The sequence below is a fragment of the Amphiprion ocellaris genome, chromosome 22, assembly GCF_022539595.1.
Source record: "Amphiprion ocellaris isolate individual 3 ecotype Okinawa chromosome 22, ASM2253959v1, whole genome shotgun sequence".
Classification (NCBI taxonomy): domain Eukaryota; kingdom Metazoa; phylum Chordata; class Actinopteri; family Pomacentridae; genus Amphiprion; species Amphiprion ocellaris.
Window position 1 is genome coordinate 15,179,005 of NC_072787.1, and position 27,517 is coordinate 15,206,521.

General features: G+C 38.6%; 2 protein-coding genes across 5 annotated transcripts; one reads left to right on the plus strand and one right to left on the minus strand.

The window, feature by feature from the left end:
* Nucleotides 1–113: 113 nt before the first annotated feature.
* On the minus strand, nt 114–12,294 carry sgk3 (serum/glucocorticoid regulated kinase family member 3). The gene is made up of 17 exons (XM_023276117.3): nt 12,086–12,294; nt 6,321–6,498; nt 6,059–6,142; nt 5,770–5,842; nt 5,575–5,650; nt 5,353–5,428; nt 5,012–5,061; nt 4,845–4,902; nt 4,403–4,486; nt 4,176–4,307; nt 3,677–3,789; nt 3,319–3,355; nt 2,782–2,868; nt 2,383–2,478; nt 2,059–2,214; nt 1,800–1,889; nt 114–1,031 (listed from the first exon to the last, which is right to left on the minus strand). The coding sequence occupies exons 2-17, from the start codon at nt 6,396–6,398 to the stop codon at nt 861–863; spliced, it is 1,461 nt and encodes a 486-aa protein (XP_023131885.1). The 5' UTR covers nt 6,399–6,498; nt 12,086–12,294; the 3' UTR covers nt 114–860.
* Nucleotides 12,295–14,999: 2,705 nt separating this feature from the next.
* mybl1 (v-myb avian myeloblastosis viral oncogene homolog-like 1) lies at nt 15,000–27,157 on the plus strand. 4 transcript variants are annotated; one of them, XM_055007247.1, is made up of 16 exons: nt 15,000–15,390; nt 18,314–18,413; nt 18,640–18,711; nt 18,909–19,001; nt 19,771–19,991; nt 20,081–20,279; nt 20,378–20,452; nt 20,758–20,868; nt 21,724–21,963; nt 22,056–22,448; nt 22,575–22,714; nt 22,795–22,903; nt 22,987–23,103; nt 23,221–23,325; nt 23,982–24,176; nt 24,396–27,157. In XM_055007247.1, the coding sequence occupies exons 1-16, from the start codon at nt 15,368–15,370 to the stop codon at nt 24,519–24,521; spliced, it is 2,319 nt and encodes a 772-aa protein (XP_054863222.1). In that variant the 5' UTR covers nt 15,000–15,367; the 3' UTR covers nt 24,522–27,157. The 4 variants fall into 4 exon arrangements, with proteins under 4 accessions (XP_054863222.1, XP_035806789.1, XP_035806788.1 ...); XM_035950895.2 differs by having other exon boundaries at nt 15,001–15,390; nt 22,789–22,903; XM_023276154.3 differs by having other exon boundaries at nt 15,001–15,390; nt 22,074–22,448; nt 22,789–22,903.
* Nucleotides 27,158–27,517: the final 360 nt, after the last annotated feature.

Here is a 27,517-nt window from a genome sequence, read left to right on the forward strand (position 1 = left end):
CTTCCACCGCGTTACCAAGGTGACCACAAGAATCAGGAAGTGCGATTAAGTGTAATCGTTTCATCAAAATTGTTTCAAATTATAAAAATATACACAGAAACTGAACACAGACGCCGTTTTTCTATTATTTTTTATTATTATTGTGCAGGAGTACAGATCCGCCTACTTTAACTGCCAGGCGAAGAAAAGCATCGTGGATTTCTAATTTCTGAATATGAATAAACGTGTTAAGGCGAAGAATAGCAAAAAATAAACAAAAACAATCCAATAAAAAAAAAAAATCAATCAGTGCTCACAAAGGCATACTGAAAGAAGCAGCAGAGGAAAGTCGTTTTTTTCTTTTTACAAATGTGACCTATACACCATAATGCTATATTCAGTGGTCTCTCTCAAGTAATCCCTACTTCCAGCTTTGTTAATATGAATGATACATGAGTTTATTTTTACAGTAATTACATGGACAAACACAGTTCCATCTGACAGTCAGATGGTTTCATTTTAAGTCCAGTGAATTGTTCAAGTTTTTCAGAAAACTGCTTAATGATTTTATTGAAGGGATAAATTTAAGGCTTTGTAAAGGCTCACTTTCGAAACCACCAGAAATCTACTTAATAGAGAATAGCCTCAATTTTTAAAAATATCATCTGTTATGTATACATATATTTATATAAATACAAATCGGTAAAATAAAAAGACTTTCTGGCCCACCTTGTTCCAACCAAAATGCTTTTTTAAGTGCAGTTTCTTCTCAGCTGCTTGCTTTGGCTTCATAGAACAAGTTAATCCATGGTATAAATTCTTCCCTTTAGTCTCAAAAAGTTACAATGGTTAAGGCATTTGAGGACCTCATTAGGAATGTTTCATAGGAAGGAGTCATCAGAAGGCGGGGCGTAAGAAAAGCCCACAAAGGCGTCATCGGCCTCCATGACACTAGCGTTGACTATGGAATGTTCTTGAGTCCAGCAGATGGAGTTGGGAACCATCTCTTCAGTGAACTCGGGATCGAAGTTTGAGATGTCACAGTAAGAGCTCTGTAAAACCAAGAGGGAAATTAGCATTTAAGTGAACATATACATTCATACACATGGCTTTGGTAACATAAAAGCATCGTCTTGATTTCTAATTGCTTTTAAATGGCATAAAACAAGGAATCAAATATGTAAAATCCACTCAAATTATGGAACTACAAATTAGCTGTTAACTAATAACCACCAAACAAAGGGTTAGTAAGAGGAAACACCAAAATTCATTACATGAAATGAAGTCTACAAACAAGTAGTAGTAGTATAAAAAAGGCACTTAATTAGGAGATTGTGTACTGTAGTGTAATCAAATACAATAACCATGCAATAAATCTCATTTTTTCTGAAGCGTTTTGAAGTGTGGCAGAAAGAAGTCCACTTAAATGTACCGTACTTAAAGTTGTATGGCTAATGGTATTGAATTTTATTGTAATAATAATAACGATAATAATAATAATAATAATAATAATAATAATAATAATAATAATAATAATAATAATAAAAGCTTGCTGCTTGCTCATACAGGCGGTTTTTGTTACTCAATCTCATTACATCTGTTGTAACTAAATTGCACAAGATTAAGCAGATACACAATAGTGACTTCTGTTAAAGTCACAAATAGAGGATAAACACAGTTAAAAACAACAACTTTCTCTAATTCTCTCCTAAAAGTCAGTGTGAATCATGTCTTTAAAATCAACTGCAGTCATGTGAAGTCAAGTCACATGTAGAATTTTCAGGAAGTTCTAATTACTGGGCATGACACAAAGTATTTACCACATTGGGTATGAAAGGGGGAGGGATCTTCTTCTGTTCCAGGTCATCCCAGTTGATGGAAGAGAAAAAGCTGTGCGCTCTTATTTCATTCTGAAAATGAAAAACAAATCAGCTTAATATAATGAAACAGACTTCACAGCAGAATTCCTAAATTTGTAAAGCATTAGCAGTAATGGCATGACATATACAAAAGCACCACCAGAGGGCGCTAAAGGTTGCTGTACATAGAAGAGAAAGCACATGAAATAATCACACTTACAAAGTCATCCCTGGACCCCAGTCTGTTTGTGCCGTCTTTCTCCAGCAGGCCCTGGAGGATGGACCAGGCCGTGCTGGACGCACCGGGACGCTTCGCAAGCGGCTTGTGGAGGATGTTGTCATACATTTCGTGTGTGTCCCTGCTGTAGAATGGCGGCTAAAACATTTAAAAAAAAAGAACAGAAGACGACAAGTGAGACAAGTAGAATCATGCAAGTAAGCATGTGGGTGTGGCAGCACAGTAAGATGACTCAACATTTAGTGCTAGTACAGATTTTCAAATCAGAGTTATTTATAGAAAAGAGGGCCCAGAGTGAAAACTCACCAAGCCAAAGAGCATTTCATACAGGACTGAACCCAAACACCACCAGTCTACTGTATTATCATATGGCTGTTTCCTCAGGACTTCTGGAGCCAAGTACTGGGCACAAGAAGCACACAAACATAATAATATGGCATTAACTTTGCTATTTTAGTTTAAAATGTACCAACCAAGTGTTTATCAGGCACTATTTTTGATCACAAAAGCCTATTTTCGTGTCTGGAAAATATGACTCATACACAACACATGCAGCTGTATAGCAAGCTGGAGGACACTCATACTTGTAAAATTATTAACCACGCTTTTCCAACAAGGCTTTCAATGATTATTAGATTTCTGACACTGATCGTATAACTTCTTTGCTGCAAAATTAGCACCAAGCTGACATAGTAATACCCATACCTCAGGTGTACCACAAAATGTAGTGGTGGTATCTGTCTGGGAAATGCCTTCCTTGCACAACCCAAAATCCGTCAGAATGATATGCCCCTTTCAAGAGAGGACACAGGGACATTTTTAGATAACATGTGCCACACAAGCAGCTCATTATCCCCACGGACTGAAGATTCTATTGTTGTCCAGGAATGTTGGCTGCAGCGTAGCTCTGTCAGCCCCATTCACCGTTCCCTCACTTTCTCAATAAGGCTAGGCAGGAAAATCATTAGTACGACCTAATCCAATCACACGCATTATGTCCAGCTGGAACTGGAAATAACGCTGGTGGTATGAATATGACTGGAGGAGGATGAAACGTGTGCTGTAAATGGGGTGGTTTTATGTAACAAATCTGTAGCCAGGGTTTAGAATATCGTGATGCTCTACAGACAAAAATGAACACAACATTGTCAACACAATGTCCTATGTGAGAAAACTGTGTCCAGTGCCACGTAGGTATATTTAGGGTTTAATTGAAACATTGAAACAAATATGAACACTTACTTCATGGTCAAGAAGGATATTTTCTGGCTTCAAGTCTCTGGAATGAAATGAATGTGAATACAGTTATAAATCAGTTACTGAGGTGTGCATTATTTAAACACATATGTTTAAATAAATTTAGCTTTAACCCCAGAAGGTAGAAGGTCATTTCTCAATTTGAGCCATATTGTATTAGCAGAAACATATTATTAGCAATGTCAAGCAAGCGTGTTGGTGTGTCAGTCAGCCTTAGTGTGTGATTCAGTAACCATTTTTCACATTTTCTAGCATTGAGCTATGTTTAGGATCTGATTATCTGACAAGACATACAGTAATTCATAAATTTAATATTACGCACTTAAATTAATGAGGAGCATACCTGTAAACAATGTTGAGAGAATGCAGATATCCCAGTGCACTTGCCATCTCGGCAATGTAGAACTTTGCTCTGGGCTCTGGAAAGGTCCGTTCTCTTTGTAGATGAAAGAAAAGCTGAAATGAAGATATGGAAAATGGAAATAATGATCAGTGGGTTTTTTTTTTCAGAGGTCTTTGTAGTCATCTCGTTCAGAAGGGCAAGACACACAGTTCCAGGGACACAGATTGTAGTTAGTCACTCTCACACAGTCACACATGGCAGCTTTAAAAAGGCTGGTCACACTCAAAGGAGATCCAGAGAGGAAGTCACACTCAAGAGCCATTCTTTCCAAGTAATGCTGTTATCTCTAAAATGAACTTCACACATGGAGGTGTGTTAAATAGTGAAAGTACAGCACTGACGTATTTCATTTAAAGCTATTTAGTATCCTGTATCACTGCATTTCTCAGCTGTTCTTGATCTTGTGACTCATTTCTGTCACAAAACTGAAACAACTCACTTCTCCTCCATTGATGAAGTCCAAGACGAAGTACAACTTGTCTGTGGTTTGGAAGGAATAATGGAGCCCAACCAGGAAAGGGTGTTTCACATTCTTCAGCAGCACATTGCGTTCTGCCATGATGTGTTTTTGCTGTTCAGAAAAATTATTTAAAAGGAGCATTATTATACATATATGCATGCCGAAAAAATTAATATTATTAGGGTCACATCTAATTTCAAAATTACCTCTTTTCTGTTCAGAATGACCTTTTTTTGTAAGACCTTGACAGCATAATACTTTCCATCATGATTTCGTTTTGCAAGGAACACCTGCGTCACATGGACAACAGTGCATGATTAACATTGCATCAGTGTAGTAAACCAAAGAAAATCCCGATCTGATCTCACTTCCTACATGGAAAGACCAACACATGAGAACTAAAACTTACTGCTTCCCCAACAGAAAACAACAAACACATTTCAAAAAGTTTCTTATCTCAAGTCACGCAACTAAACTGTAACAAAAATGTATTACTCAATGTATTTCTGCAATTTCTGCTTTCTGTGTAATACAGTATTACATTAAAGACAATAGTTCAGATAACACAGAATCGCAAACTATCTTAGAGTCTAACCGTGGGATGAAGAGAAAACAAGTGTATTTTCTAGCATTACATAGTATACACACCTTCCCAAAACTCCCTTTTCCTATGACTTTCAAAAAGTCAAAGTCTGTGGGTTTGGCACTGGAAAAAAATGACACAATTTTTGGGTTACCAATATGAAAATGGATATGATTGCACAACTACAAAGTGTGTTGTTCTCCTAAAAAGTGCATCTGAGTAGTGGACGTACTGTGGATTTCCAGAGGGTCCCAGGTTAATGTTACTGGAGGTAGAGCTGTTCTGTTAAACAACCAAGAAAACATCATCTATATTAGCCACCAACATGTAACTAAAGGCTGAACCTAAGGCAGAACATCTGCTACATTAACACAATAAGCAAAATTAACTCTCTGTAATATATGTAAACACATCTGTAACACATATAGTATATTTAAAATCAGTGTTTAAACTGTACATAAAAACAGACTTCACCACATCCAGTGACAATAACTCACTCAGTGGGAAAACGAAACTATAAATCCAAAAAAAAAACAAACTGTTGAACTAACACAACATGGACCAGCTACTTACTTTGTCATCTTCATCCTCAGAAGCATCTGAAAAGTGTTGCATTTTGTCCATTAGCAGAAAGGTCCTCACATCTGGACTGTGAAGTTTGAGATGGACAAAGCAGTTAAATACATTTGGCCAACCTGCATTTTAATGATTCACATCTCTGAAACAATTCATCTGTCTAAAGTCAGTAATACACAGATAATGTAATATACTGACAGCGAAAACACCAACACTTACTGGTTGCAAAGCTGAGGATGTGAGACAATTCGCTTAATAAACTCATGTAACCCTGCTCTTCTTTGCTTGATGAACTCTTTAGGGGAGATGAATATTTTGTATTAAAAAACAAACACTAGACAAAAAGCATGGATCAAGTTATATTTTTTCTTTACGTGTCAACCTTAGTGGTCATGGCATAGTGCAAACACTTACCTGGTTCAAAGTTGTCGCCAAATATCCTCTTTGCAGGAATTTTCAAGTTCATAGATGGAAACTGTTTCCTTAACTTCATTAAAAGAGGGTGACAGAGAAAATGATGTAAGAGTTCGGAAAAGCACATGGCCACAAGTCTGTAATTATTCTAAATGTGAATGTAAACAGCATGACACACAGGCCAGTAAATCAAAAACTAAAAGAATCAATTGTTCATTAACAGAATTAGGGTAATGTGTTGGATGTCCCTTTGGATTTAAAATCAGACTGATGCTTTTCCACCACTCACTGTGTTGTAGAGTTTATCAAACTCTGCATATCGTCTGAAGACAAACCATTCATGTTGTCCAACAGTGACCATCACTTTGTAAACCTAAAAAAGAGGTGATGAGAGTAAATGTAAACACAAAGAAGAGTATCAAATATGATTGTATGCTAGTTTTATAGCAGTAACATTTATGAGCGTTAATGCTTGAAAACCAAACTCTGAACTGATTATTTGCACAATTAATTTTACTGCAAAGTCAACACAAATTAATAGATGCACGCACTGTGTAGCGCTTTTTCTTGTCCCTCTGCTCATTGTGGCAGGGTATGCTGACGTTGGGGAGACTGGATTGCTCCTCCATCTTGGGGCCTGTCGGCAGTCAAATGTGCAATGTCATAAAGTAATGTGTCCTCCAGGATAAGGCTTCAAGTATACAACTGGCCAATCTCCATCCTGGGTCACTGCCGCGTAAGAAAAAAGAGAATAATCTACTGTTATTCAGGAAGTGAAACTGGTGCTGGTTCTGCTTTCTACATATTTCCGTCTGCAGTGTTTACCTTCATCCCTGACTCCGACTACAAAAGCAGCATTTATTTATTAATTATGTTTTTAATGTATTTCTTTGATGTGAGCGTTAATGTACCCTGGCTGACTGTTGGTCAGTAGTGAGAGCTGCTAATTGGCTTTAATTAATCATAGTAACTCATCCATTATTCCATCCGTTTGTTTTCTCTGTAGTTATCCAGGCCAAGGTTGAAGGGGCTGCGTTTTTCATGCCATGCTTGTTAGGGATAGAAAAGATCACCTGGCCACCAGGTGTTTGCCTGCAAGTACCACACTTCATGCCAATGTCTTTATTCCTGGTAAAATTAAAATTCACTCTAACTAAAGGGGGTTTTAGAACAGCTACATGCTCAAGTTCTCAACTGAGATCCCTTCATCAGTTTTATTATTTAGTAGCAGCACAAATGCATTTGTTGTAACCAATGGACATTTTATTAGCAAGATTTTTGACATGTTTTAGATCCCTGTGTTGGTTGGGATACTGTTGCTGCTGTTTTCACTCTGCCAAGAATGAATGTTTTTTTCTTTTTCTTTGGAGTGCATAGATTTAAAGACGCAAATGGCCGCTGAGCAAAAATGTTAACTCTGTTCCTTCCAAAAAAAGACTCAGTGTTGTTGCCTTTAAAGGCACTCTTGGTCTTCTAGAGGTCCTTTTGGATTCTTAAAGAGGGAAGAGTGTAGTGAGAGTACACACACAACAGGCGGGTCGGTGAGCTGGAACATGACAGCAGGCAGCCTCCCTCCTCCTGGGTAATCAGTTAACTCACTTCTTCCTCTGAGCATGAAAGCCACATCCATGCTATCATCTGACTAATCTCTAAGTATCATTTGAAGGGACAAATGTCACTGCAGAACAAATTAGTCAAGCACTCTGTAGGTCTACTTTTTTCTTTGCTGTTAATGAAGCTATACCCTCCACTTGAGAAATATAAGTATCTATGTAGGATCTTCCACATGCACTCACCTCACATTCCTCCTTCTAACATATGAACGCATACAAAGCAACATTCACTCACACTAGCTGTCAAACATGTCGTGACATTCTGGCTTGTCTCGGTCACTAGAAAGGTATTTTTTAAATAACTTTCCAGTGGTCTTGCAGGTTGAAGACACAATAAATTAAACATAATAAGCTAAATACATGAAGATCATTGCTGAGGTGGAATAAACTCTCTCCATTAAAGACACTATATAAGTAAGAGGGCTTGCAACATCTAATAATTTAATTCTAATCCAATGCAATCAGTGCTGTTTCATGCATTTAACTTGGCTGGGGATGTGATAAACAATCATTTTGCGTACTGTACATATTCTGTACTGTGATCTAACTAAATTACACACACACAGGCATATCCTTCACCATGAGTTATGTAATGTCTATTTGTTTTACAACAAAGCTCTTTGTCCGCTGCTCTGACTTGTCCATTGTGTGATGTTAGTGAGGTCAGCTTAGTTTGTTCGGTAGTTTTTTATCTTTCTAACCACAATCTCACTGCTGTTTGCTCAAAACACACGGAGAACCAGCTTTGTGTCAACTTCGTCGGTCTGCATATTGATCCTGAATGCATCCTGAAGGGATAAGTCATTCTGCTCACGTTTCGTTGAGCGAACGGTAAAAAGAGCGGCCCTCTTTAAAATGCATGTGTGCAGTCAGAGGGACCTTAATGCCCTCTTCATCACTAGCCCTTCTTTCTCTTTTGTTACTACGTTCAACTTTCTTTTAGTTTCACTTTCACCCACATTCATTACCACAAACAACAAAGAGACCAATAGCATTAACATTTTCCTCACACAATTCTTTTTCCTCCTATTCTAAAACTGTTAAAACTATGGTTGTAATGAACAATTAATTCTGTATAAACTGTTTAATCTGTTCAAAGCTCATCACAGTCTCTCAGACGCCAAAGGCGGCATTCACAGTGTCTTATTATATCATGTCAACAATTCACTACCCAAAATATTCAGTTTGCAATGACATGAATGCTGCAGGCAGAAAACAAGGGGACTGAAAGCGACTATCAAAGTAGTTACTCAATAATTACCTGTTGGTCCACTAATCCATTAAGTGATTTATAGTTTCAGCTCTAATAAAAACTGGACCCTAGAAACACTATCATGACAGGACATCAGCGCCAGCACCTTTCTTTGGCTTTTCTACTCTATCAGCTAATCTAGAAGGAAACAGCTCAGTCTGTTGTGTTTTTAAAACCTCAACTTTATGCAACTGTGTGTGCTACATACAAAAATGGCCGGGCACTTTCCTGAGCTGCCTCACATCTGTGCCTGTTTTCATGGTTAAACGATGGTACGTCACTGGGTAGGACCTGCTTTTTAACATTCCAGAAATATTTTTGTTGAGTGGGAAATTACCTATAGCCATCCAGTGCAACGTACATTTTCAGCTGACACTGCTACTCCTACATATGGAATGCTGCCGCTCACCAAACCCACAAACATTGTCAAGTTTATCGGGATTGAAAACAAAGCCTAGAAGGCAGAATGAGTATGAAAAAAAAACACAAGATTAATGTTAAGCACATTTCCTTGCCGCAGTTTAAGCCCAGCATGTCCTGCATGCACACCACAACATGAATTAACTTGTGCTGACAGGCACAAATACGCAGGGTTACTACACAGGATCAAAAATAGCATTCTTCCTGCTTTGCTCAGACACACATCCTTGCCACTGAATATCCTATGGGGATGTTATTTCTGCTGCGTGTGTGGCTCTGGATCATGCGTGTCAAGGACTTTTAGCCAGAAAACAAAGCAGAAGTCACACTCGCATGGTAAATCTGACACGAAAGCTCAATCAAGCATGCGTCTACTAATAAAATGAAGAACACTGACCCATACAAGCCAGAAACATATGAAGGTATGACCACACATAGACCTGTTTGACTTTATCCAGTGCTTGAATGGGAAGATAATGTATTTCAGAAAACTGTTTAGAACCACTAAGTAGATCAGTTATTTATTATCCTATACAAAACTTTCCACAGGTTGACTTAAAATGTGTAAATCTAAATAGTTTAGACAAATGTAAAGGATATTTGTTATGCAAGCAGCTGGAAAAGTTTGAGGGGCATGAACTCAGTCAACTCAGTCAACTGTATGTGCAGCTGACCTAAGCTTTTGACCAAATTCTCACCCTAACCTGATGGTCCAGACAGCTCACAGACGGCCACAGTCTGCCGACTTCCTTTTACAAAGAAGTCCTAATGAACTTATGCACTGGCAAGATGACTGCTTCATCAGCCGAAGAAAACAAACGACATCACAAAATACAAGATGCTCTCGCTAAGAAAACCTAAGCAGCTTCTCTGCAGCTTCTACATGTGGTATCGGAATTAAAGTTGATTTTGAAGTTTGAATCACTACACAACTACCACAGATGTAGTGTTATTAATAGGTGGGCTAAGTCAGGGTTCTTCTTGTGTCTGTGTTGCCTTATTTAACAAAAATCTACACATTTTCCTATTATCTCTGCCCACTTGATAATAAAAATGTCTATTGTGCTCAAGTAAATGAAACCCCAATTAACATATCTGTTTCATTCTCAATTTTAAGTATTTTGGTGCTGGTTAAAACTTCTTTAGGATGCGTCAAACATTCCTGTGTGCAGGAAAAAAAGCCTATTAAATACACCATGACATTGTTTTTAATGTGAGAACTAGTTCTGTCATTCAAAACCTGTTCCTAATAGCCACCTGTTAACACCAAACTAACTTTGAACTTCCTGAAATGACAGCAAAAGAAAAGAACAAGATTTACTCATAGCAGTAATATTCTGCATAGAACAAAGAAGGAAATATATAGCAAATCATCATCAGGAGAAGCATCCTTCCTGGCACTGCAAATTTGAGGAATAAAAAAAGAAAACTTGCTACCACTGGGCATACCACACAGCTGAATTAATCTCTAAGGTGTGGATTTATTTTGACAGTTTCTGAAGTTCAATGCAGAAACAGCACTGAAGAGAGCTTGGCTACTTCTCTTTTACTTTGGCAGAACCATTTGGTAAGCTTACAGTGGTTTTCACCTAAGGCTATGCACGTACTTTCTCACTTGTAGCAGTAACCCTCCACCACACTATGCCTGGGTATAATGTGGGTCGGCCAAAATTTACCACGGTGTATGAAATAACCTCAGCTGGTTTAATGCTTGGAGTGAGTTGTGGGCAAGGCCAGGCTATACCCTCCTACTGCTTGTGTTTTTCATAAATAAGTTTGTATTTCAAAGTCTAGAGTTTCTTTCCAGCGTAAGTTTTAAAAATAACAAGCTGCTGCAACAAAGACGATCAACATCAGATGTCAGGGACGATAAAACAAAGATTTCTTAACAACTATTTCACAATCAGGAGTATCTCTTTGTTTTGGGTGAACTAAAACACCAAGGTATTACTTCTCTTGCAATAATTTTGCATATTCTTGCAGTGTCCGTACTCCTTTAGATGTCTGATATCTGACAGTGATAGCTTTTAGCAGCGTATATATCTTATCAGTACAGACTTGTACCAACACTTCAGGGATGTTACTGCTGATTATGTATTTTAAAGAAGTAGAACTGTGCTACGATAAAGTAAGTCTGTTGTCACTTTTATCATATGGAATACAGTATCAATAGTAAAGAAGTTCAACTATTAGAAAAACTGGGGATACTAGAGTACTGCACATTTTCATGAAAATAAACATCTAAGGTGTAGAAATCCATCAACAAAGCCCAACAAAACCAATCATATTTTGCACAGCTCATTGTAGTCTGGACTTGATTATTTTGCAAGGGTATTTAAGTGATTAAAATGGTGTCATCGGTGTATAAAATCAAAGACTTTTAATGCTGTATCCTTGCATATTTTGTGTGTTTCAGTGTGTGGGGTACAATCTGCCCTTTAGGGGTAAGAAACAGTCTTGCCAAAATAACACTCCAGGGTATAAACTGTACTGGACCAGAATATACAACAGGTTAGAACACTCTGATCCCAGGGAAAGTCTGGGCAGGGGTTATATTTTGGCCTGTTGGTACAACTTCTCAGTGTATTACGGGGGGAAAAAAACTCCATACCTTCTCCAGACGAGGAAAAAAATGCGGCAGAGGAGGGAGGAGCAACTAAATAAAACACCGACACGCACGAAATGGGGTTTAACATGCTCTAACAAGCCCTCATATATAACACAACCTGTAAACAATATGGTAAAATCGAAGATGCTCTAAGCTGGTCTTAAACGCTACATAGCAAAGTAGCTAACTTTACCGTTTTATGCCAGTTTTCTTCGGTTGAACTTGTGTTCAGTGTTAACTTCAAAGACAAAAAGTTATGTCATAGTTATCGCAAAGCTAGTATTATAAAAAAAACAAATAAACGCTGTGTTGCTTTGTGTTATGCTGGTGAATTGAGTAGAACAGGTAAATACTGCCCCACAGCTAGCCAACGCTACGTTAGCAAAAGCAGAACAAGGTAACTGTTACATGAACATCACGTACCTTACAGTATTTTGATACGGAATCCATCGACTTTCGCGGTTCCAGCGGGGATGTTTCGCTCTACAGCCTTTAAAATGTCAGCACAGCGAACATTATTCCCGTTTGGGTTGGGACAAAACCCCCAGACCCTCAAACTGAAACCCTCTCGCCGCTCATAAGCGTCTGACAAGCGAGAGAAGCAGGAAACATCAGTCTTTCCTGGCCGTAGAAAGTTCCAATGAAATTTGTCACGGGACCTCTGGGCTACAAGCTCTGTTAAACCGGACATGATGCACAGAGGAGCTTCCGGTTCTGCGTTTCAAATTAAAACGACAGAAAACAATCACGTAGTCTAATCTGCCACATTTATTTGAATACTGGAAGAGTATAATGTTGAGTTACTTTAAATTTACTTAAATACTATAGGAGTACAAGATTGAATTAAATTATTTTATTTTTACTTAAATGCTACAGGAGTGCAATTTAGAGGTACTTTATAATTACTTGCATATTTTAGGAGATCAGTGTTGAGGTACTTTGTTTATATGCATGCTGTAGGGCTTCAGTTTTGAGGTACGTTATATTTACTTGCATACTTGTAGGAGTTAAACTTTTATTTTATATTTATTTAAACACTGCACTAGTGTTGTTTGGAGGTACTTTGTATTAACTTAAACGCTCTAGGAGTTTAATTTTGAGGCAGAATACTTTGTATTAACCAAAATACTGCACTAGAGCATGTTTGGAGGTACTTTATCTGTACTTATATAGTGCAGTACTGCAATTTTGCAGTACTTTATATCTACTTAAATACTGTTGGAGTTCAATTTTAGGGTATTTTATATTTATTTAAATACTGCGGTAGTGCAATTTTGAGATATTTCATATAAAGTTAAATACTTTGGGAGTTCAATTGTGAAACAGAATACCTTATATTTACCAAAATACTGTAGAAGTGCAGATTTGAGGTACTTTAAATCAATTTCCAGCCACTTTATGCCTCTTCTCCAATAGCTTTCAGATAGAGGATACTACATATTTTTCTTTAGCATCTAAGGTGATGAGAGCAAAGCATGCCATCATTTAATAAACTACCACAGATTGATTAAAAACCAGCAACAATAATTAAATTCAACTTACATGTACAGGAATATCAATCCATTTATATAGTAATCTTCATATAATTCTCACAGGAAAGACATGTATGCTTTCTTTTCATGCCTCTACACACCAGTTAAACTGATAATGTGTGTGCTTACAGGAATATCCAAATGATTTGAGTTTTCAGGTTCTCTGAGAGTCTGCAGACCCAAAAGCCTGGAGCCCATTTGTCAAGGACTGCCAATTCTAGAAATGTCCTTATTCTTTGTATAAGATAGTTGGGAGATGAAAACATAAGACTGCAGCAAGTACAGCTGTTTAAAATGGCTTCATTGTTAATGTTATTCTAGTCTGGAAACATCTTGAAATGTTTTTGTGATCGCACAATATAATTGTTTTCGAAACGACTGAATCCAGGCTTTTATTTTTAAAGGCACAGTAAGTACCTGCTGGTGTGATTATGGTTTGCTTAGCACAGCTAATTTTACATTCAGGAATGACAACACTGAGAAGTCAAACAGTTAAACAGTGTCACCTACAGGTAAGAAGCAGGACATGTCTGATACCCCGAAAAATCACCACCACCATCCGAGTTTTGCACAGAGATAATTGTATGGCTTTTAACACTCAGGAAAAAAAAAGAATCAGCAAAGAACAAAGAATCATAACAGTATTAATAATTCAAAAGGCACAATTATGCAACATACATTAACACTGAATGACTTGTTCTGAGATAGTATGCCAGAATGCTAAACTTTATAATTGTGGTTAAGGCGCATTGACTAAAGTAGCAAATATAATCTGAACTTGCAGTGCTTGATAGAGAAATATCCATTTTCAAAATCCAAACAGACGCATTGCACCACTTACCAGATTTTTTTTAAAAAAGAAAAACTGGCAATGTCCTTAGTCGATCTACCTGCTTGAAACCGCGCTGAGGGATAATAACCTTGTGTTTACATTTTCATTATATAATCTATCGAAATGTTAAGATGAGGTAGCGTATGAGCAAAACTCATTTTCAACGGTTAATATGGTCTATTATGTACATGAAACCAATAATCACTGTGGAGACACCAACATTTTGTCCACAAGATGTCAGCAAAACATTGTTTGCAGAGCTGCCTGTCAGAGGGAAAAGGAAATACTGTGTTATCTGCAGTAGTTTCATTTATGGGTGCAACTATTCTGCAGAATCAGATAAAAAAAAATTAAATCTAATAACAAATATCATGTCAAGATGTGACTTTTAATGATTTTTATTTGTCACGGGGTACCACAGTTAGCCTGTGTATCATATCAATGCAAATACATTTATCTGATGAAGAAAATGCATCATAAGGTGTTACAATTAGTGTACATGTGCTTCAGTATAGTGTTCTATCTTTTTTAAATAAATAATTTAAAAGGGAGTTAGTGTTTGAATGAATATGTAGTTAAAGGTAACATGCATCCTAGTTGCAAATATTAAATGCATTATGTAGCTGGGAACCTCCTGAAACCCCACAACCCCCCTAAAGGGCCCCCACATGTCCCCGCACCCTACTTCGACCCACCACCGCCTTAATGAAAAGATCCATTCTGCTGCAGAAGGCGTCAGTACAGTTGTCTAATTTAACGCCCGCCTCCTCGAAGTTCTCAACCAATGAAGCGAAAGCCAGTGAGCAGTTTGCCCAATCACACACCAGTGTTGCCTCAATCTTGACCAATCAGGTTCGAGCGCCGACTCCTCTTTTCACAGCCCAATTTCTGACCAATCAGGAGCGAGGCCGCCTGCGCAGAGGGCTGGGCGCGAGAATCGGCGGGATGGACAAAAATCATAGAAGCACAGAGCAGAACGATAATGATAGAGACAGTCCAGACTAATGAAAGTCATGCAGGAGTCCCTCCAGTTTAGCAGCGAGGTTTTAGGGTGTGATATTACCTTTTAGGAAGCACGTATCAGAAGAGGACACGGTGACGCCTTTCTCTGGAAAGACATTATCTGCGGTTGGACATGGCTTTTACCGAGAGAGCATAAAGTTATGTACTGTACGTTAAGTTAGCTCGCTGGCTAGCCCAACACTGCTAGCTAGCTGCTACGAAGAAACCGGCGATGATTGACAGCGGTTTCTATGGATACACATCTATTAATGTGGGATTTTAGAGAACTGACAAACACAGGTTCGTCTTTGAAAAGCTTCAAACGTCCTACCGGCTGTCATGGACAACGTGAAAACACGCAGGTAGGTGCCAGTAATAATGATAGTAATAATAATGATAATAAGGTGCTGCTGCATTATCAGTGTAGCTTGCCATCTGTTTGTTTATGCACCTCCAACAAAAATAACTAAAGGTGTATCAGTGTACTGTTGATAAACTGTTTGGCTTCACTTCGTGCACTTTCATTATGAGCACTGCTTGTGCACCTGCAGTTACACTGTGACAAGGTCCATTTTTGAGATTTATGAACGGTAGTTAATGAATACTTAAATATAGTTGGTTGCTCGCAACATACCAGAAAGTGGAAAATATGTTCGTTTGCTATACGATGCGTTGAAAACTATACATTTTATACATGTTGAAGCATGGATTGCAGTTTGCTGGAAGCCTTGTTATGCATATGGTAATATTTCCATTGAATGAGAGGCGCGCTGCTCATTGTCAAACAGCTGTTATGTAACAGCAGCTTCCTTGAGAACACATTTCGTGAAAGTGACAACTTTGGCAGAATAGTTGGAATAAACTGAACCTCTTTGCTGCTCAGATTCTGTTTTCTGTTGTGTAAAAAGATAACAGATTAAAAACTACGTCAAATAAACGTGTGCTGTAATTACACATTGCTATATACATTGGTCTGTGGTTCTGCCATTTGAAAAAAAAAGCTGATGGGAAAAGTACCTAGAAGTTTCGGCCTTTGTTGATCAGAGAGACCAAGATCAAAAGGTACAAAGAAAACAAAACCAAGGCAGACAGTGCATAGTTTATTTGTATTCAGCTGCAGGTAAGCTAGTAATAATTGTAGTTGCAATGAAGTCAAACAATAAAATTAACATAAAATGTATGAGGAATTTGGAAACCATAAGTTGTTTAATTATTTGATCAGCATATTGATTATTATTAAGTTTGAATTAGATTTTAGTCATTCATCGAGAAAAAATGCCAAACATTCCTGTTCCAACTTATGAAATATGAAGATTTTCTGATACACCTTCAGATTTTAAGGTTTGGGGCTGTTGTAAGAAGCAAAACAAGCCATCTAAATATGTATTTGTGGCCTGTTGAATATTGTGTTGGGCATTTTATGAACTAAACGCTTATATTGAAAAAAACAAAATGAACAGGCTGATCAACAATCAACACTTTTTTTGTTGGAAGTGTATTAATGATTATGATCAGTTTAACACCAAAATGACACCAGTATGTCATTTGATGTAAGTAGTATGTGTTATATAATCTTGGATCAACAGTATTTGTCTCATCTCCACTACATATCCTTCCCCTATGCCACATCCTGAAAGAGATGGGTGTCTTTTCTTTTGCAGTTACAATTCAGAGTTTGACTTTATCCCACATCATAAATCTAACAATATCCTATTAGCTGCATGTGACTGATCATGCATTCCTAATACAGGAAACATTGTCATAAATGCCTAGCACACTGATATTTGTTTGTTTTTGTGTGTTTCAACTGAGGCATTTTATTTTTCACATTATTTCCAAAGTTAATAAACCCATAAATCACATGCTTCGCTAAAGCCAGAGAGGTTATATAAATGTGCCTTTTTTTTTTTTTTTACTTTTTTTAAAAAACTTTTTGAACAACTGGACCGTTAGGCTTTGCCATTCCCCTGACCACACCCCAGCACACCTCCTCCACCTCATCCACACACACACTCATACACGTCTGGAAGTGAAAGAGCCTGTTGATGCCGGGTTGCCTCTTTCCTTCAGTCACCTTACACCCCTCCTTTCTGCTCAACCATAGGTCCAGGCTCAGCTCACAGTACTCTTTGCACTAGTGAAGGAATCAGGCCACACCAAAATTCAATTGCCATATTCAAGTTTGCACACTCAAGAAGACCTTTCATCCGCACTCTGATAGAAACCCTGAGGAAAGCACTATTTCTCCTGTATGTGCAACCGTAAAGGTCTGCAATATGGTAGCAGCTCCAGGGAACTGCTTGGGAATTTAATTTCTCTTCCATTTATTAAAGTCTGTGCCATGACCACAAAGAAAGTGTTGCCTAGCAGTAGATTTTATGGGAACACAAAAGTAAAATGATACCTGTGAACTTTTTGTATCATTAGTAATTACATTTTGTGTTAACAGCAGTTATAGAGTAAATGTTGCTTCTTTTTTATATTGATAATAAGACCCCTCAGCCTGACTTACCAATTTTTCCATTAGTTTGTTTACCTTTTTACTTATTTCTTTGTATTTATAGCAATATGCTGAATTGATTTAGACTGAATGTAATATAAAGATGTTAAAAATCAGTGTGTTTTTTTCTTTATTTTATTTATTTTAACACACACATTCTTTTAACATAGTATTTACGAGCACTTTACTGTCCCATACGTGAGGAACAACAAAAAAAGCACTTTAAAGTCTTTTTAATGTTGTTTTGTCTTTTGTGTGTAATTGTGTGTCTTGCTTGGTTGTCCTTTTTAAGCTGCTTGTATGCCCTTTTTAAGTGCCCCTTGGAGACAAATAAAGTTTTTTGAATTTAATTGAATTATTTGTATTATCAGTTGGTAAGCAGCATTTACCAGGTTGTTTGATCACTTTTAGTCTCAATAGAATGTATGAAAGCATATTGTATACATAAGTTTGCTAGCAGCTGATGTTTTTAACGGTGATTAATTCTTTCAGCTGAAGAGCTAGCCGACCTACTTCAAGTAACAAGATAATTGAAATTTCCACTCAGAGCATAAGTTTCCTCTTGTAGCAGTAGTTAAGCTTGTTGCACCCTTCTGGAGTAATTTATTTTACCATGAAATAACAGCTACCACTTCTAAGCATAGATTTGCATATGGATGTTTCAAGAAATATACAGTTTAAATCTAATCTCAGGATACACCTTTACCAAGTAAAAAATATCTTTAATACCATTATTAATAACATCTGCTCTTCTTTCACTCCCTTTTTAACCTGTATGTTTTTAGCAATGATGAGGATGAAGAGCTGTACTCCACAGATCCAGAGAGTAAAGAGAAGAGCAAAGATAAAAAGACACTGTGCAAAGTAAAGTGGTCACGAGATGAGGTAAGTTTATCAGAGATATACGTGAGGTCTGGACCAAGAATTTCATGTTTGAAACCTGAAATTGAGACAATGCATGTCATTTTATGCATTTTATCTTCTTGTAAATATGAATGTGTTTATGTACATGATCCACATATAGAAATAATCCTAATAATTGCAGCTTTGTTTTTGCTGGAGGCCTTATATTCTCTCTGTATCTTCTTTTCCCATCCCTCACCATTTTAAGGATGAAAAGCTGAAAAAGCTAGTTGAGCAGCATGGAACTGACTCCTGGAAATTAATTGCTAACTTTTTCACAGTAAGTACATAGTTTATCTACACTGTATAGTTGGTTTTAGTCAGAAACTGTTGATTTTTCTAACTTCAGTAGCTAACTTTTGAGTCATGAGGGCTGTGACTGGAGAGACAGATTAACTTACAGCTGTGAGGGGTAGGTGTAACTGTGGGGTGGAGGTGTGGTGTACTGAGGTGTAGCACTTTGTGTGTCTATCACAGGGGAGGACAGATGGTCAGTGTCAGCACCGCTGGCAGAAGGTGCTCAACCCAGAGCTCGTGAAAGGTCCCTGGACAAAAGAGGAGGATCAGAAGGTAAGATGAGCTGGAAGTTCCTGTTCTGGATAGAAAGAGGGATGACAAAACAGGTAAATGATAGGGGAGACAGAGGTAAGCTGCAGGGAGTGCAGAAAGCAGTTTAGTTTGAGTGAAAGAACACAATACAAACATAAATATCATAATGTGCAATGTAGCCTACCTTCAGACTAACAAGGCTGTGCGCATGTGCAAAGTTACTTCCCGCCAAGAAGTTTGTCTTTTTCTTTTTTTGTGAAGTCAATGCTCCACTACGTAATTGCTAATAAAACCACAGACTTTCCAAGTCAGTAGTTCAGTGCCCAGCCCTTTTTAGTACAGAGTGAAGCTCTAATATCTTCCGCAGCTCTTAAATGAGCAATGCATTCCTTAAATGGATCACTATTGTTCAAGAATGTCAAGATTGATGTTTCATTACTCCAAAATGTTGGCATCATAACAGAAACACAAAGCTATCAATAACACTCTGGCCTGCCTACAATGACATCACAGCATTTTTCAGGACTGATGGAAACAGCCAAACAAGCTCTGCTGCCTCAGTGAAGGCTTTCAAAACACTAGTGCTGCTGTATGAATGAGAAATCTTTATATGAGCTTGTAGTTTGTATAAATCCATTGGGGGCTTACATCATCCTCTCAGAAAATAAATGATGACAGAGAACATTTCTGGAATATGCAACAATGTGTGGGTAATAGATTCTTGACTTGAAAATGAAAACAAAATGTCCCACCACTACTAAATACTCCCCATGTAATGGTGTTGGTGCAGGTTATTGACCTGGTGCACAAGTATGGTCCCAAGCGCTGGTCAGTTATCGCAAAGCACCTCCAGGGAAGGATTGGAAAGCAGTGTCGTGAACGGTGGCACAACCACCTCAATCCAGAGGTGAAGAAGTCTTCATGGACTCAGGAGGAAGATCGAATCATCTATGAAGCCCACAAACGGCTTGGCAACCGCTGGGCAGAGATCTCCAAGCTTCTTCCTGGACGGTAATGTAACCTCACACATATAATTCTGCTTTTAGTTTGAATGAGGAAACAGGAAACATGCTTAAAAACAATAATTCTATCCCCAACAGGACAGACAACTCCATCAAGAACCACTGGAATTCCACCATGAGGAGAAAGGTGGAGCACGAGGGGTACCTGCAAGATGGCTGCAAGAGTTTCACTTCCTCTGCAGGTGGGAAGAGACGCCATAACAGACTGTGTCCTCCAACTCCAACAGAACCACAGCACTGTGACCGCAGTCCTCTTCCTATGACAGGACCCAACCAGGTTTGTTTTTAATCTGCCTGTCATGCTATATGCCTTTCTAAATACTTCTTTTGTGCTCTATTCTGAGTTCTACCTGATTATGATGCTCTGTGTTGTAGATGGCTGGTTATCCATATGATGCTCACAATGGACACATGATGGACAGTCTTCCTGAAAATTCAGGGTTCATATCAGTAAGTCTTTCTATGTGTATTTCTGTGCATGCAAATGGGGAAAACTTTTCACGTACTTTGTTTTCTGGTCTTTCTGTTGTCATACTTGTGATTGCTAACTCTGGACCTCAAATCAAATACTTGAATGTCCTGTTATTTTCATCTAACTTTCAATAACAGTTACACGGTGGTACATTTCAGTTCTTCCGTAAATATTTTATGTGTAAATTTGCTGTTTTTTGTCTCTTTTTCCTGATTTTCTTAACTCTCCTAACTCTGTCCTCTTTTCCTCTTGACCTCTCTTCCCCAACATTTGTTTATTCCAGCCATCCTGCCTGGTTGATCCTGACAGAGAGCAAAGAATTAAGGAGCTTGAGCTGCTGCTTATGTCAGCAGAGAATGAAGTCCAACGACAAATGCAGTGCAGAGGTTCATGTGTAAGAACACACTCCCAATGTGTGTTAGCATACTTAGTCAGCATAGCCTGCGTGTGTTTGTAGCTTACATACACTGTAAAAAGGGTCATTTTTATGATAAATGAAACATTTGACTGAGCACTGAGTCTTAAAATCCAATTAGAATGAGAAAGAATATTACATATATTACTGTTGCACAATCTGGCTTGATTAATGATGCTAACACTGAAAACAATTTAAAACCCCATCTCTTTTGTGGAGTTATTCTTTGCTATCAACAGCAAAAAAAAAATGACTCGACTTTTCATGATGGACTTTTTGCAGTGTATACATGTGAAAACGAGAATGGCGCACATGTATGCGTGCCTATAGCCTCATTTTCTGTAGTTTTGCTGTATAACTACTTTCACCATCTTGCTACTTACTCAGACTGGCCTGAAGCTGTGCTTGGTAGTTGCCCTACCTCCCGCCATTACTACAGTTTCAGACATGAACCCGCTCCCTCATCCTCTCTCGTCCTCACCCACCCACCAAACTCATGCTCAGCCAGCAGTTTGACTTTTGACCCCAGCACTCTGTCTCTTCTGTTCCAGTTCTGTCCACATTGACACTGATTTCATTCACTGCATTCATTTATTACCTCATTCTACACAGTCATTTACTTCATAATGTGCCATTTAGTTATCAAGACTGGCCTGATGTGTTGTAGTATCGCCAGTGATTTTTCTACACATTCCCACTTAGAGATCATTTGAAAACTGATGCAAATAAACAGTAAAGTTACATCGCATCTACCACTCTCACCATCATATCAGACATTAGTTCCTTCAGGAGCCAGAGATCTAACACTAGTGTTCTTTCCCCCTTGTCCCTCAGAGTTTGGAACCGTACTCAGCCTGGTCAGACAGTGTGTCAGATGACACTCAGACCACAAGTAGCAGCAGCCTGGAGGAGCCAGTGGAGAGAAGACCCTGGAGGGGCCCTGAGATCCCACAGGGGCCTCCATCACAGCTTCCTGTCTCCCCCAGCAAGTTCCTGGCTGTAGAGGCCAACACTGTGCTCTCCACCCTGCAGACCATACCAGAGTTTGCAGAGACCATGGAGCTCATTGATTCAGTGAGTAACAGAAGGAGCAAAACAGAGAACAAATGTATCTCTGTATGAATTTGTTGACCAAATATCATGAATGTATTAAAGATCTACTGTAGATGTGTTTTGCTCTGCAGGACCCTGTTGCATGGAGCGATGTGGCCAGTTTTGATTTGTCGGAGACAGCGACGCCTCCCCGGCACAACCAGGCAGGCTTCACCACACTCTTGCAAGAGCGGTCGACTTACGATTCAATGGGTTACACAGTCAACGCTCCCACTGCCATCTCAGGCCATGACAGGAACTGTGCTCAGTTTGGTCCTGGAGGTGTCACCTCCCTGACTCCTATCAACTCATCCAAACCAACTCAGGCATCCACTGGGAGGCGGAGGAGAAGAGAGAGAGGAGAACCATCTCCTTTGTGTGACAGGACTTGCTCCTCCTTTTTGGACAATATCTCAAACTCTCCCAAGAAGACGCCCACAAAGTCACTGCCATTTACACCCTCACGAGTAAATGAAACCTACTTTTCTTTCTGCAGACATGATAATTCTCACCTCAGCTGACTATTTCACATAGTTTTAGTTGATGTTGTCTCATTCCTGTTGTCAATATACCGTGTCTGTCTGTTTTCCCAGTTCTGTAACATATCAGGAGCGGAGCATCTGAATTTAGATAACCCTGCCCTCACCTCAACTCCTGTGTGTGGTCAGAGGTGCCTCCTCAACACGCCTCTCCAGAAAGAAACCACACCGAAGCACCAGAAAGAGAATGATGGGTAAATACATTAGTTAAAAAGCAATCTAGAAGATGTTATAGTTTTGAAAAAATATGACAATGACAATTTTGTAGTTCCAGGACTCCTAAATTCCATAAAACCATCATGATTCCAACACCAAGGACACCAACACCCTTCAAAAATGCTTTGGCTGCCCAGGAGAAAATGCACGGCCCTCTGAAGATGGAGGTAAATTGTCAAATTTTGGTGTGAGCAACTAACCACATGGCCGCTTCTTCTAGTGGTTATACTCATCTGTTTGTGATTTGCAGCCACAGCCTTTGGCATTTCTAGAAGAAGACATTCGAGAAGTCCTGAAGCAGGAAACTGGAACAGACATCTTTAACAGAGCCGACATCCAACCAGACTACAGAGCCTGGAAACAGAATGTATGTCATAAATGGACATCTTTCATTACCCCAACTTCCTTTCTTGCTATGTTGTTTTAGTAAACATTTACATTTACACCTATTAATGTTATTGCAATGTTGGATTGTCAAACTCAGATGGATGGTCCAGCCAGAAAAGTGCGCAAGTCTCTTGTGCTAGACCCGTGGGAGAAACACAGCCTCAATGTGCAACTCTTCCAAGAGCAGCTCAATGATGCGCAGGTAAGTCACTCGGAAATCACTTAAACACAAAGTTCAGATCCATCTGGGATCAGAAAGTAAATCAGTAATTACCACAGATGTGTACTTGAGTAGAACATGTCACACCAAAGAGCTACACAATAGCTGACAGTAGTAATGTGTGCTTGTGCAGAAAAACTAAAACATGCAACTGTATAAATGGAAGGCGACTGACTACTAATGCAGGTTTGAGCTGCTTTTTTAGCCTTTGTAATTGTCTCTAATTTTTTATTATATATTTTACATTTTGGGGTGTCTGATTCAAATTTGAGGTCAGTCAAAGTGAGAGCATTAGACAATGAGGGGAGTCATCAGATGATACAGAAATTACATTTTAAATTATTAGAAATAGCCTATTTTTTAGCTCTAAGTGTTAGAAAAACTAAAATTGGATGTTCATCATGGTGCTCATTACACATGTACTTTTTGTCTGCTGCTCCTACTCGATACTGGCAGGGCAGCTGTGGCATTACTAGGGTTGACTAGATCATTGTGTTCTTCTTTGTTGTTGTAGCGCCATTGTCTGGACAGGCCCATTAGTGCCTGCACACAAAACATTTGTGTGCCATTGTTTTTGTTGGGGTGTCAGTGGCTGCAAAGTTTTAAAACAACACCATTCACTGCATGTCACGTTGCAGGTTACAGATGAAAGTCTGATAACAAGCTCTTCGCTGGTCACCCCGATCCCTGAGCAAGAAGAGAGTAGCATCTCTTTGACTACACTGAAAGAGGAGTCCTCATTAGGCGTCTCCATTCATCCTCAACGCTTTACCAGCCCTCGGGTGAAGAAGCTTCCTTCCTCCCACAAAGCACCCAAACACACCACCACACAGGTATGTTGAAGCCAAAGTAAACCTGTATGAAATATATTCAGTGTTTCTATGTGCCATTTATAAAGTATCGAAAAAAATACACTTACTATCAAGGTCTCTATCAAAGAAGCACATATAAGTGTAAATGTGATAGTACATAAAGGACATAATAGATTAATGTGATTGTGTGTTACTTCAGGCTACTTTAATCACAGGGTCCATTGTTCATCTTCTCTGTAGGTGAGTGAGTGGGAAGCAGTGGTTTATGGGAAGACAGAGGACCAGCTGATCATGACAGAACAGGCTCGTCAGTACCTGAATCCCTACCCGTCGTCCGGCTCTACCTCAAGGGCCCTCGTGCTTTAACGCCGTCCCCCGTGTCCCGCTACGCAGGCAGCACTACATCTGTCCGTCATCTGAAGCCTCCACTGAATCCTGTAAGAGACAATCCAGTGAAGACTAATGATTTTATTTCTCTTTTGAAGCAGGAATGCACTGCCAAGGACGTCCACACAGAGGCATGGCTGCTGCTATTGTCACTGCCCTTGTTCAGAGAAGTTGTCTGTTGGGCCTGTATTTTATTTTTGAAAGAACGCAACCCAACTACATGAGCAGTTTTGTACAAACACTAAAAGGCTAGTTATTTTTCTGCACCAGTCTGTAGTGTTGAATCAACCTGCACATACAGTACGCTATAGAAATAGTATTACTAGCAGTGGCTGCTTCGAAGTTTTATATCGTTAATATATTGTTTAAATGACAAGAAAGACATTTTATGATGTAACGCTACTTATTGTGTATCTCCTCCAGCTTGTCTTGCTGAACTGCCCCATTGCTGTTATCTGATAAAAACCACGTACATGCAACTTTTGTAGCTTTTTACTGACACCCATGTGCTTTTAAAATCACACCATGGGTTTTAACCAGACACATACCTTACCGAATATAATGTTAACCATTGCTTTCAAATTCAAGTAACAAAAAATGCAGTTGTGTGGTTTCTTGTGACAGCAGTATTGCGTTGCTGAGAACGCCTATCCGCGGTGATGTGAAGTTTTGATGATGGAAAAAAAGAAGCTGTCAGTATTGCACTACTGAGTTGATTTTGCTGCTGAGAAAGGAGCAGTGTTTTAAAGGGCAAACTGGATAGCACTTGTGATAGTATCTTTTTTTTTTTTAACAACACAGCGTTTCCTTTCCAAGGCCATAGCGTCCGTGGCGACATCAGTTGAATGTATTTCATTGCAATGTACACGTGTCAGAACCTCAAAAATGGAAGGGTACCTTAATGTTTATTTCTGTTTGTTTTATTTATTATCTGACAGCTCTAAAGCTTAGATATTAATATAAATCGGACACCGTGAGTTTTTAAGAAGTTTAACTTTGCTGACAAAACAGCCTAAAAACTCTCACTTGCTCTAAAGCAGTTCAGTCTGTATTAAAAGAAGACATGGTCACCATTGCTTTTTGGTCAGATGTTTCAGTGTGTGACGATTGATGCTGACATTTTCATATCATTAGCGTACAACAACAAGCATTTGGTTCAGAAGGATTTACTTTTTATGTGAAGGCTGTAGGTTTTATTTATTTAATGTCTACTAATTTATTTATTTCTAAAAAAAAATTTAAGAGAAATTATTGAAGAATTATATTGTCTTTTCTCTTTCAAAATCATGATTGGGCTACCATTCAGTTTCATTTCTCCAAGTTAGAAGAACATGCACTGCCACTAATTTAATGTTAATTTGTTTTCCTGATGAGGCAAGATCTAGCAAATAATCATTGTGTAGTTGTATGTGTGATCTTGTAACAAATAGATAGGAGTTTTTGTTTTTTAACTTTAATTCAAATGTGTTCTTCGCTGTTAGGTAGCAGGACTCCATCTCCGACCTCTAATCATAGACAAATTGCACTTTTTACTCATCGTTTAAATTTTAAACGTTTGTTCATTCTCATGATGTAGCTCTTGTCCTTACTTGTGTGTTTGCGTGTGTGTTCCTCCATTTTGTAATGAATGCTGACATTAAGTTCATGCTGCTTGATTTTTTAACATGTTCTTTTCTCCTGTTTGGCTGCAGAAAGGTGTACTTAACATACACTACATGAACACTTTGGATCTTTAAAGACAGATGGCTGTGGGTAAAAACACAGCCAACACAGATTCATTATTAGAAGATCTACATTTGATCGCTGCAGCAGCCACTGTCTCCATATATCCTGCTGAAAATGCCATTGAGCAATATCCCAAATCCTTACCTGCTCCCTTATTCTTAGATATGCTGCATAAGAACAAAATACCTACATTTTGATGTAAATACGTGTGAATTTGGGTGTGATTCTGAAAGACAGAAAGTCTTGGCTAGTGCTTCCATGGTAACAGAATGATTCATGACACAAACTTTCTGTAATCTGGTGAGTTAACACTACAGCTATAAATGGTCTTCTTGTATTACTGCATCCAGTTTTAGTTATAATCTGGATTATCCCGCATTGAGCATTTGAGTGAGAATAAGAAGGGAATCTTGTAAGGGAGATCAAGTGGAAAGATCGAGAGAATATGGTATGTGACAGAAACCTGACTAACATACATATAGGTCATTTGTATTTGAATCTGGTGGTTGAGATGTGTCTAATCTGTGTACATTTGTGTCATATGTTCTGTTCTGTTTGATGGTTTGACTTGTGTTTGTACATTCCATTTGTTAAGTCCAACATAATATATGTATTTAACAACACTTGGCCATGTAACATCATAGGTTTTGAGGGAATTAAGTACATTTACAGGATAGTAGCAGCTACCATATACTACTATAGTTATGCATGAGCAATACACAGGACGCCGGACTTTGCTTTCATATACAGGGTGAATCACAGATGTAACACTTGCGCTCTCTTATGTAGCATTTGCAGTTGAAATCATAACCAAGGTACCATAGAAATCCTGCCAGCTGTCTTTGTAACCATGTACTTAATTTGGAAAAATAAATGCATTTATTGCATGACTTCTGTGGCATTTTGATGTTCCTGTGTCTGCGTGTTTCCGTATCGTCTGCCAAGTGCCCCTGTACAAATTAGTATACGTTACATGGCGTTTCCAGCATAATAAAGATTTCTGATGATCCTTTAGTTTTTCTGACATGCTCACAGCAGGCGTGGCAACATCTAGAGTTGTTGCCAAAAACCGATGTCTTGAAAGTCAGTTTCTTCAGGGAACTGGAAACTGAAATCCTCAACCTGTAATCATATTTAGACGCTTGTCGTCAGGTGGAGATGACAGTGAAGCAGGTGAAGGCTGGTTTTGACGTCTGATAAAGAGGTTGAAGTTGACCCCCCCCCCGTCATGTGTGTATGTATATGTTGGG

Bases quoted from the DNA above. Each gene is read 5' to 3' on its own strand.
- sgk3 (XM_023276117.3), bottom strand. From the start codon at position 6,398: ATGGAGGAGCAATCCAGTCTCCCCAACGTCAGCATACCCTGCCACAAT. The intron at 6,143-6,320 runs GTGCGTGCATCT...CCTCTTTTTTAG, and splicing joins ACAAGAAAAAGCGCTACACA to GTTTACAAAGTGATGGTCAC. The intron at 1,032-1,799 runs GTAAATACTTTG...TTGGTTTTACAG, and splicing joins CCCCTTTCATACCCAATGTG to AGCTCTTACTGTGACATCTC.
- mybl1 (XM_035950895.2), top strand. From the start codon at position 15,368: ATGGACAACGTGAAAACACGCAG. The intron at 18,712-18,908 runs GTAAGTACATAG...TGTCTATCACAG, and splicing joins TAATTGCTAACTTTTTCACA to GGGAGGACAGATGGTCAGTG. The intron at 23,104-23,220 runs GTATGTCATAAA...TGTCAAACTCAG, and splicing joins ACAGAGCCTGGAAACAGAAT to ATGGATGGTCCAGCCAGAAA.